Source organism: Leptonychotes weddellii, chromosome 1 (genome assembly GCF_054177405.1).
Source record: "Leptonychotes weddellii isolate Sample4059 chromosome 1, ASM5417740v2, whole genome shotgun sequence".
Classification (NCBI taxonomy): Eukaryota; Metazoa; Chordata; class Mammalia; order Carnivora; family Phocidae; genus Leptonychotes; species Leptonychotes weddellii.
The window spans coordinates 11,965,687-11,977,052 of NC_138369.1; the positions used below are offsets into that span (position 1 = coordinate 11,965,687).

At 41.6% G+C, this 11,366-nt stretch overlaps 1 protein-coding gene across 1 annotated transcript in view; it reads left to right on the top strand.

The window, feature by feature from the left end:
• Positions 1 to 11,366, top strand: part of KIF15 (kinesin family member 15) — a 65,963-nt gene that overhangs the window by 25,929 nt on the left and 28,668 nt on the right. Inside the window, exons 11-16 of the mRNA XM_006742112.3 lie at positions 2,329 to 2,452; positions 5,367 to 5,443; positions 5,675 to 5,884; positions 6,781 to 6,958; positions 9,049 to 9,190; positions 10,023 to 10,164. Coding sequence (XP_006742175.1) covers positions 2,329 to 2,452; positions 5,367 to 5,443; positions 5,675 to 5,884; positions 6,781 to 6,958; positions 9,049 to 9,190; positions 10,023 to 10,164 — 873 coding nt within the window. The remainder of the gene's footprint in view (positions 1 to 2,328; positions 2,453 to 5,366; positions 5,444 to 5,674; positions 5,885 to 6,780; positions 6,959 to 9,048; positions 9,191 to 10,022; positions 10,165 to 11,366) is intronic.

Sequence of the window (11,366 nt, forward strand, 5' to 3'; positions counted from 1 at the left end):
GCAAGATTTCTGTTTCATCTTTCCTAGCCTTCTGTATCGCTCAAGTAATTTGAGATCTAGATTAGGTCTTATGGTTGGTATTGTTTGGCTCGATTTTTCTTAAAGGAAGGCAGAGTTTTTCCTTTCTAACTGGGTTGGAGACTAAATTTATTTACCTAAACCATTGCTAACAGAGCTGTGTGTGTGTGTGTCTATGTATGGTGGGGCTTCACTATGAAGATAGTTTGATGTTGACAAGCTTTGTCTTTTAAGTTGTCTATACCTCCAAGGATTCCCCATTTTTCTTATATATAAGAAGCTTCCTTGATATTGGTGTACACCAGTGGTCAGAGAAGTTTTTCTGTAAAGGTAAATATTTGAGGCTTCTTGGACTGTGTAGTGTCTGTCCCAGCTATACTGAGCTCTGCCTTGGTGGTGAGAAAGTAGCCGTCGGCAGTACGCAGACATGAGGGCGTGGCTGTGTTCCAGTGCAGCTCTCCTTACAAAAACAGATGGCAGGCCGTATTTGGTCCATGAGCAGGCAGCTGTTTGCCAGCCCCTGGAGCAGGGGTCCCCCACTTCTTTTGGAAAGGTTGGAGGCCACTTTGGTTCTAGACAAAAGAATCACAGTGCCATGAATTGACAGATTACTTTCCTCTTTCTTTCAAAGGAAAAGTTGGTCATTTCTACCCCCCAGGTAGACTCCCTGATCATCTTAGCATGTAAGAGTAAAGAGGTCCATGTTGCCTCTTCTCGTGGGTAAGTCAGAAGAGTATAGGTCTAGTTGTTGATTCATTTTATTGGATTATGACCCTGTGGTGGGGTATTCGTAATATATGGAGGAAAAATCCCTAGAGCTTCCTGACCCTATCTCTTGGGACTTACTAGAAGTTTTTGGATAGTGGAGGACTGCAGGGATAATTAGGATTATGATGTCACTGATGTAGCAGTGATGTCAGAATGTACAGGAGTGCCTTGAAATGAGACTGGCCATAAGCATCAGAAGCAACTAGAAATGACTTCTGAATACATCAAACGATAAAACCAGGAGGAGCCTTAATACTAGTTATTAACAATGGTAAGTCCAATACTGCAGCCTACCGGTGGAAAGTGACTAGGATATCTGGGACTCGTTTAAGGATGTGCTATTTAGATCTTTCCCAATGGGCAGATCTAGCTTAAGACGAATACGGGGACCTTGGGACTGTGTCAGAGAGTTTTTCTCCCTCTTTAGGATATTGGGTATTTCACAACTGGGTCCCTTTGATCTGATTGGTAGTCAACTGTTGGCTCTTATTATCACCCTGTAGGTTTTATGGGCTTTTTAAATTAATTAATTAATTTATTTATTTGACAGCGAGATACACAGTGAGAGAGGGAACACAGCAGGGGGGAGTGGGAGAGGGAGAAGCAGGCCTCCCGCCGAGCAGGGAGCCCGATGCGGGGCTCGATTCCAGGACCCTGGGATCATGACCTGAGCCGAAGGCAGACGCTTAACAACTGAGCCACCCAGGCGCCCCGGTTTTATGGGCCTTTTGAACCTCTTAGAAGTTGTCTTAAAGAGGGGTGCCTGGGTGGCTCAGTCAGTTAAGCATCGCCTTTGGCTCAAGTCATGATCCCAGGGTCCTGGGGTGGAGTCCCTCAGGCTCCCTGCTTCTCCCTCTGCCTGCAGCTCCCCCTGCTTGTACACTCACTTGTGCTCTCTCTCTCTCTCTCAAATAAATGAATAAAATCTTTAATAAAAAAAAAAGTTGTCTTAAAGAAATCATTTCTTTAAGATAATTTCTTCAAGAGCCATTCCTTTAAAATAACATTTGAGTGTGGTTAATAAAACAGAAATAGAGCTATCCAACCAACTCCTCTCTCCAGGAGGGCTGTTAGGAAATATAGGGTTGGATTCCTTTGGAGAAGGTGGTTTCTGCTAAGCTGATGGAGCTCAGGCCAACTCTGCAGCTAAGTGGGCCAAGACAGAGGGGAGGGGATACTCCTTCCAGAGAGGAAGAGCTTTTGCTCTTCTCCATGGGGGTGGGGCTGTCCCAAGAAGAAGGCAATGTTAGATGAACATCCAGATCCCTGGGTGACCCAGCCCAATAGGGTGGGGCCCTAAGTGGGAGCATATAGGAGGGGTGGTGAGGGGGGAGAGTCCCTGGCTATAGCTATGAGACACAGGGAAGGGAGGCTTCCTCCCCACCCCAGCACACTGTGATTCTAGGGGCCTTGTGACTGTTTGTGGGATGAAAGTGCAGTTTTGTTTGGTGTTTGTCATTCCAGATCCTATAAACAAATAAAACACAAGATTGTATGACTGAAGAATATTCTTTTAACGCTTGTTAAAAAATTTTTGAACAGGCAGTGGTAAATGAAGACACCCAAGGAAATGTAAGCCAGCTCCAAGCTGAAGTGAAGAGGCTCAAAGAACAGCTGGCCCAGTTTACTTCAGGGCAGTTACTACCGGAAAGCTTTCTGGCCAAAGGTAAGACGAACACAATGTCCTTTATCCTGAGGAAGACCACATGCGGATATTAGTTTGAGAACCCTCTGCTGACAGGCACAATACAGTAAAGCTACTCACATTTTTGAACAAGTGTATTTGTTTTACCTACATGGGAACATGGTACAGACATATCTCAGAGATACTGTAGGTTCGGTTCCAGACCATTGCAATAAAGCCAGTCAGGTGAATTTTGTGGTTTCCCAGAGCATATAAAAGTTATGTTTACACTATACTGTGTTATGTCTAAAAACACAACGTACGTTCTTAATTAAAAAATACTTAATTGCTAAAAAATGGTAACCATCATCTGAGCTTTCAGCAAATTGTAATCTTTTTGCTGGTGGAGGGTCTTGCTGCCATGTTGATGGCTGCTGGCTGAGCAGGGTTGTGGCCGCTGAGGGCTGAAGTTTGAAGTCTGAAGTTTGCTGCATTGATTGGCTCTTCCTTTCCTGAATGATTTCTCTGTAGCATGAGATGCTGTTTGACAGCACTTTACCCACAGTAGAACTTCTTTCAAAATTAGAGCCAGTCCTCTCAAACCCTGCTGCTGCTTTGTCAACTAAGTTTATGTGATACACTAAATTCTTTGTGGTCATTTCAACAGTCTTCACAGCATCTTCACCAGGAGTAGATTCTAGCTCAAGAAACCCATGTTCTTTGTTCATCCATTAGAAGCAACTTCTCATCTGTTTAAGTTTTATCATGAGATTGGAGCAATTAAGTCCCAACCTCAGGTTCCACTTCTGATTCTAGTTCTTGTGCTGTTTTCACCACATCTGCGGTTACTCCCTCCACTGAAATCTTGAATCCCTCGAAGTCCTCCATGAGGGCTGGAATCCATCCAAACTCCAGTTCATGTTGACATTTTAACCTCTTCCCATAATCACTATTATTCTTAATGGCATCTAGAATGGTGAATCGTTTCCAGATTTTCAATTGACTTTGCCCAGATCCATCAGAGGAATCACCATCTATGCAGCTATAGCCTTATGAAATGCTTTTCTTAAATAATAAGACTTGAAAGTCAAAAGGACTTCTTGATCCATGGGCTGCAGAATGGATGTTGTGTTAGCAGGCGTGAAAACATGTATCTCATACATTTCCATCAGAGCTCTTGGGTGACCAGTTGTATTGCCAATGAGCAGTCATATTTTGAAAGGAATCTTTTTCCTGAGCAGTACATCTCAACAGTGGCCTTAAAATATTCAGTAAGCCATGTTCAACAGGTGTGCTGTCATCTAGGCTTTGTTGTTCCATTTCTAGGGCATAGGCAGAGTCGATTTAGCATAATTCTTTTTTTTTTTTCATTCAGTAGAATTAAAGTTGATTTTTTTTTTTTCATTTAGCCTAATTCTTAAGGGCCCTAGGATATTCAGAGTGGTAAATGAACACTGGCTTCAACTTGTAGTCACCAGCTGCTTTAGCCCTCAACAAGAGAGTCAGCCTGTCTTTTAAAGCTTTGAAGCCAGGCATTACTTCTGTCTAGCTATGAAAGTCCTGGATGGCATCTTCCTCCGGTAAAAGGTGGTTTCATCCACATTGAAAACCTGTTGTTAAGTGTAGCCACCTTCGTGAATTATTTTCTAGATCCCTTGCTGTAGCTTCTCCATTAGCACCTCCTGCTTCACCTTGTACTTTGATGTTAGGGAGACGGCTTCTTTCCTTAAACCTCATGAACCAACCTCTGCTGGCTTCAGACTTTCCTTCTGCAGCTTCCTCACCTCTCTGAGCTTTCACAGAATTGAAGAGAGTCAGGGCTTTAAAGTTCTGGACTAGGCTTTGGCTTAAGGAAATGTTGTGGCTGGTTTGATCTTCTATCTAGACCCTTAAAAGTTTCTCCCTATCAGCAATAAGGCTTTTTTGCTTTCTTACCATTCATGTGTTCATTGGAGTAACACTTTTCATTTCCTTCAAGAACTTTTCCTTCACATTCACAACCTGGCTAGCTGTTTGGTGCAAGAGGCCTAGCTTTCAACCTGTCTCGGCTTTTGGCATGCCTTCCTCACTAAGCTTAATCATTTCTAGCTTTTGGCTTAAAGGGAGATATGGGCGACTGTTTTTTCACTTGAACACTTAGAAGCTATTGTAGGGTTATTAAAGGGCCTAATTTCCATATTTTTGTGTCTCGGAAGAGGGAGGCCTAGGAGAGGGAGAGAGATGAGAAGAGCCAGGCAGTCTAGCAGTCAGAAAACACATTTATTGATTAAGTTCACCATCTTATATGGGCATGGTTTGTGGTGCCCAAAATAATAACAATGGTAATGTCAAAGATCACTGATCACAGACAGATCACCGTAACAAATACAATAATAATACTGAAAAATGTTGAAATGTTGCAAGAATTACCAGAATGTGACACAGAGACAGGCGCAAAGTGAGCAAATGCTATTGTAACAATGGTACCAATAGACGTGCTCAATGCAGGGTTGCCACAAACTCTCAACTGGTAAAGAATGCAGTATCTGCAAAGCATGATAAAGCAAAGCACAATGAAAGGAGGGATGCCCATACTTTGTAATCAGATACAGTTACCATATGTATCATATCTGCGGGTATGATGGGAAGGAGGAGGAGAAATAATTTTGAGTAGTTCATTCCTCACAAATGCTAAAAAGAGATACTAATTTCATTTAGATCCACTTCCAAGATTCAGTCATATGTAACATGTGTATGTTTATTAAACAGGATAAAAGAACTTATTTTTCTTCAAAGAATTGCTAATATGTAGATTTGATTGATTTGAAATCTGTGATCTGGGGACGACAGTCTGATTCTTTTAGATTGATTGAGAGCAGTCACTCAGAGGCTGTTTTAGCTTAATTCTTGGTCCAAAAATTTGAGAGAGAAACATTTTTTTTCCATTTCCTTTTCTTTCTTACTGGATCAATTACAGACAAAGATGAGACTAATTATATGAAGTATTTCCAAGAGGCGATGTTGTTCTTTAAGAAATCCGAACAGGAAAAGAAGGTAGGAAACCGAGTTGGTATAAAGGGGATTCCAGATATTTTAGGCTTTTGCTCCGTGGTATCTTTCTGAGTGAAATAAAGGGCACAAGTATATAAAGAAAACAAAGAAAAACTGGAAAATCTAATTTTGCCCTTGAGATTAAGTGTCAAGTTAGTGTTTATTGCTTGGTTTGTGGAAATTCAGGGAGGCTGAATTACTTTTCATGTTTAACCAAATTATGAATTTCTTAAGTCTCTGGTAGAAAAAGTTACCCAATTAGAAGACCTCACCCTCAAAAAAGAAAAATTTATTCAATCTAATAAAATGATTGTGAAATTCCGAGAGGATCAAATAATGCGCCTGGAGAAGCTCCACAAGGAATCCCGGGGAAGTTTTCTGCCTGCAGAGCAGGATCGCTTGTTGTCGGAATTAAGGGATGAGATCCAAACTCTGCGGGAACAGGTGAGTGTATGACATTTGCAGTATTTCTAAAAAGAAGGAAGGTTCAAGGTAAATATAAATTTGTCACCAAATTCATGTGAGTTAATACAGCGGAAAGTGTTTTGAATGAATTTAGCTGACGTGTATGATTGCACAACTCCTTTTCCCCCATTTTCCAAGATGGTGAAATGAAGGGGGGTGGGAGGAGCTGTGAGATGCTGCATTAGCGCCCCACCCAGCAGGCAAGTGTCCCTTGTCCCTTGTCCCGGTGGGCAGTTGTGGTTGTCTGAATCAGCAGTCTCTTTACATTGGGGTCCTTCCAATTTCTTGTTGCTGGTTTTCCTTTTCCCTGGGGAGGATGGGTAGTTAATACAGGCACATCATTAAAAAAAACAAAACAAAACAAAGAAAATCTGTTTCTGGCTTTTGTATCTTTCTGAGGCTTTTTAATGCATATTCAAACTAATATGGATATTTTTACTTTTACTCCTTTTCAACACAAAAGTCAACTTACCATACATACTTCTCTGCTGTCCTTTTCACTTAATATCTCTTGGAGGGTGTTCCATCCTGGTCAATAGAGCGTTTCCTTATTCTTTACAGCGTGTTAATGTCAACAGCCCCCATTGCGTGAAGAGTTGGCCGCAGTGTACACCCTTGCACTTCTCTCCTCACAAGCCCACGCCCGGGTGAAAATTTCAAGGCACAGACCCAGACGCAGAATAATGGCGTCGTAGGCTATGCACGTAGTCAGTGTGGTCACAAATGCCAGGTTGCTTTCCACAGCCCTTGCAGCTGGCCACTGCCAGCAGTGTGGGCGGTGTTCCTAGTGTTTCCCGATGGCTCGGCAGCAAGACTGGTTATTGAGGAAATGTCTGTCTGTCTGTCTGTAAGCCTGTAATTCTTCTATGTCACAGATAGAGCACCACCCCAGAGTTGCAAAGTATGCTATGGAAAACCATTCCCTCCGGGAGGAGAACAGAAGATTGAGATTATTAGAGCCTGTGAAAAGAGCCCAAGAAATGGACGCCCAGACCATTGCCGTACTAGAAAAAGCTTTCTCTGAACTATCTGGCACAGAGAAAAAGGACAAGGGTAAGAAATGATTATTGTCTGCATGCCTTCTGGGGGGGGGGGGAAGGGCACTGTTTGAAAGGGCATTTTTATTGCCTCGCTGGTAGGGTCTTCATTTTGGCCTCCAGAACTGGTGTGGTAATTTCTTTTTTTATTTTTATTTTTTTTTAAGATTTTATTTATTTATTTCACAGAGAGAGAGCACAAGCAGGGGGAGTGGCAGAGGGAGAGGGAGAAGCAGGCTTCCCTCTGAGCAGGGAGGCCGATGCAGGGCTAGATTCCAGGACTCTGGGATCATGACCTGAGCTGAAGGCAGATGCTTAATCGACTGAGCCACTCAGGCGCCCCCTGGTGTGCTAATTTCTTATTACATACTTACGCTTTTATGTTACCAAAAGGTATTTTCTAAACTTTTTTCTCATAAATCTTGTAGTAGTGAGTTACGTAGGCTAAGAGACATATCAGTGAAAGTGTGAGAGAGACAGAGACAGAGGGAACACAAGCAGAGGGAGTGGGAGAGGGAGAAGCAGGCTTCCCGCCAAGCAGGGAGCCCGACACGGGGCTCGATCCCAGGGTCCTGGGATCATGACCTGAGCGGAAGGCAGACGCTTAACGACTGAGCCACCCAGGCACCCCTTAAATAAAATCTTTAAAAAAAAGAAAAAAGAAAAAAAAAACACCTGTTATGGTTCTGTTTTGTTGCTAAAAGTTTGATTTAGATATTTTTAATTTTTATTAAATGAAATTTTCCTGTTTTAACTATTTGACATGAAAAGTGCTTAACTAATCAACACGATGAATATCAAGTGGAGATGTTTACCTGCCTGGCTAAGGTCTGTACAGTGTGAGAGGCGTCTGTAGGTCAGACTCCTGATGCCAGCTCGGTGCTTGCGTCCTAAAGTCGTGGGTGCTGGTTATACCCTGTTAGTTATACACTGGCCAGCATACACTGTTAGTTCTACATTATTTCTGTCTGCTTTTGCTCTGTGAAAAGTGGTTTAGTTGGTACCGAATCTCACTTACATGCTGGGCAGCTATGGGTGTTAATGCCTTGGGATTTGGCAACGAAGTCTGTGTTTGCCCCACTCTCAAAGTGAATATTTTCACGGGCTTTTATCAGATTCTGTCTCAGCCTTTGTCATTTCAGAGAGAAATTGAGAACACTCTAATCTCACTCTGCAATCGTAACGAAGCCTGTTTGTGCCCATTTTAAATTTTCATTTTGCAAGCCTTCTTCCATTCTGTTATGTCTCAATAAAAATAAAATTTGATTGTGGAGAGACTGATTTTATTTTATTTATTTATTTTTTTTTTGAGAGACTGATTTTAGATGCAAAGTTAAGATCGGGTTTTGTGTATTATTTCAGCTATTTTTCCCAACAGTGCTCTATATTTTGTTGGCCATTTATAATTCCTTGACTTACTACCTTGGAAGGATACTAATAGTCATTTCTTGATCCCATCATCTTTTTTTTTTTAATTAATTTTTTAAGTTTTATTTTATTTAAATTCAACTAACATATAGTATATTATTAGTTTCAGAGGTGGAGTTCAGTGATTCATCAGTTGCATATAACCCACCATCTTCTAAACAAAGATCATTCTCTAAACAACTTTTACATGATGCATTCCCACAGTGGAACTCATCAGAACTCTCTTCAACATATCCGGTCCTCTAAGCAATCCCTGAACATATTTCCCACCAGTTAGATGATCCCAAGCTCTTTCAACTTGCTGCTTTTGCTCTTTGGTTCCTTTCCTGAATAATTTATTGACTGTTCGCTTTAGCTGTTCGCATGGATTTCTGCAGTATTGGCCTGTTGACGTTTCACCAGCCTGACGTGTGCTGTGCTTCATGGTTTGCTCTTTCTCCTGATGGAAAAGGTGTTGCCTTCAATGTGCCCCTACATCCTGGGGCTTCTCAGCTTCTCAGAAACAGCTTCCAGCACTCGTTGACACACTGCATTGTGTCTTTGTCTCCGCTGAGCTACAGGCTCTTGTTTCTTAGGGTCCACTTTCCAATCTTTGCTTCAAAATTGATATGTGACCGAGACCTTAGAAAACGTGTTCTGTTATTTCTTTCAAAGACCATGTTGTTTCCTTATTACCAGCTCAACAGGGATTTTCTCCTAAAGCTCCAAAGGAGCCATGTTCATTAGTGAACACTGAGAAGTTGAAAGCACAACTCCTGCAAATTCAGACAGAGCTGAATAACTCAAAGCAAGAATATGAAGAATTCAAAGAACTAACGAGGTAAAGTGTAAATACACATTCATGCTTACCTATTTCAGCATCTTGTTTTAGCGTTTAACACTGACAATTTGATTGAGCATTTTACGTTAAATATTAATTCTCATATAGCAACTACCTTGTTTGGACAAGAAGAGAAAGCTCCTTAATATATTTAATGAACTAGATGATACAGATGTTTTCACGGATACACCTGTATCTGTTTAGCAAATTTAAATCAACGGTGTTATGAATCAAATCAGGATTTTTAGAAATTACAGGTTTGTTCTTTATGTTCCTTGTGTAACAAACAAAGATAAGCCACATTCATAGTATAACTAAGATTAATGCTATCCTAAAATATAAAGAAGTGTTTATTTTTTAAAAATTTTTAAAAGATTTATTTATTTTAGAGAGAAACAGAGCGCACATGGGGGTAAGGGGCACAAGGAGAGAGAGAATCCCAAGCACTCCCCGCTGAGCACGGAGCCCGATTCGGGGCTCGATCTCACGACTGAGATCATGACCTCAGCTGAAACCAAGAGTTGGACGCTCAATTGACAGTCACCCAGGCACCCCAGAAAGTGTTTATTTTAAAAATAACATACCACGTGTGGTATCATCATGGACTATTAGGGCTTTTGAATTGGAGCTCTACCATTTATTAGTCAAATACTTTAAACTGTAGTTCATTCTCATAGCCATATATTACCCAACTGTCAATTGAGGGTAATAATCTGAGAATCTCTCAGATTTAGAGAGATAAATATCAAGTTATGTGAGAGTATAAACTGTACTCTACAAGTGTATGACATTATTTATTGCCTGAAATACTCAATTTTTAAATATCCCTTAGGAAAAAGCAGCTAGAATTGGAATCAGAGCTTCAGTCCTTGCAAAAAGCAAACCTTAATCTTGAAAACCTTTTGGAAGCAACAAAAGCCTACAAGCGGCAAGAAGTTTCTCAGCTGAATAAAATTCATGCTGAAACGCTTAAGGTAGGTGGTCTGAAGCAGTTCTTCAATCCTAAGTCAGTTTGATCTCATTTTGTTAATCATGGAGAGACTCTGCACAGATGATACCCAGATACGCTAGAATCCCTTGCAGGCAGTGACCCCCAGGGTGACTCTGGTCCTAGTGTTCTGATGTCTGCCTCCATGGCAGGGGTGGGGTGGGAAAGAAGGCAGTATTTGGAATCAGACCTGGGTGCAGATTTTAATCTGTCACTAGCCTTAGGCAGGATTTCCTAACTTCTGAGCCTCCTATTTATGGTCTCCAAATTGGGGATGAGGAGAATGTGATTGTAGGTTTTCTAGAGCATTTAGTGAGATAGTAGAGTGCCTGACACCTGGTGGAGCTCGGCAGCTGTTGCTGTAAAGTACCATGTGCTCCCAGCTTGTGGTGGAAGAATAGAAATCCTAAAGACAAGGACCATGGAAGGATCCAGGGTATCACTAGTGATAACGGGAGGGCTTTTTTCCATAAACAACCATTGCCCTCATAAAAGAAAAAAAAAATGTATGAACATCTGAGAATGAGGAGAGGAGGAGAACCCAAGGAAAGCCAAAGATTAAGAAGGTGGTGATGCTGATGCTTGTGATTGAGCTTTTTTGTACCAGATTCTCTGGAGGCTAAAAAATCTTTCCTTATACAGCTTAAACTTAAAAATAGATGTTTATCTCTAATGCTTATTTTTAGAAGTGATATTTTTTTTTTTTTTTTTAAGATTTTATTTATTTATTTGCGAGAGAGAATGAGAGACAGAGAGCACGAGAGGGAGGAGGGTCAGAGGGAGAAGCAGACTCCCCGCTGAGCAGGGAGCCCGATGCGGGACTCGATCCTGGGACTCCAGGATCATGACCCGAGCCGAAGGCAGTCGCTCAACCGACTGAGCCACCCAGGCGCCCTTAGAAGTGATATTTTTGGTGTCACTTTTTAGGAAACTGCTTTTAAAAGAAATTTTATTCATTCATTTGAATAGGCAATTCACACGAGTGGGATTTTTTTTTTTTTTTAAAGATTTTATTTATTTATTTGAGAGAGAGAGAATGAGAGACAGAGAGCATGAGAGGGAGGAGGGTCAGAGGGAGAAGCAGACTCCCTGCTGAGCAGGGAGCCCGATGCGGGACTCGATCCCGGGACTCCAGGATCATGACCTGAGCCGAAGGCAGTCACTTAACCAACTGAGCCACCCAGGCGC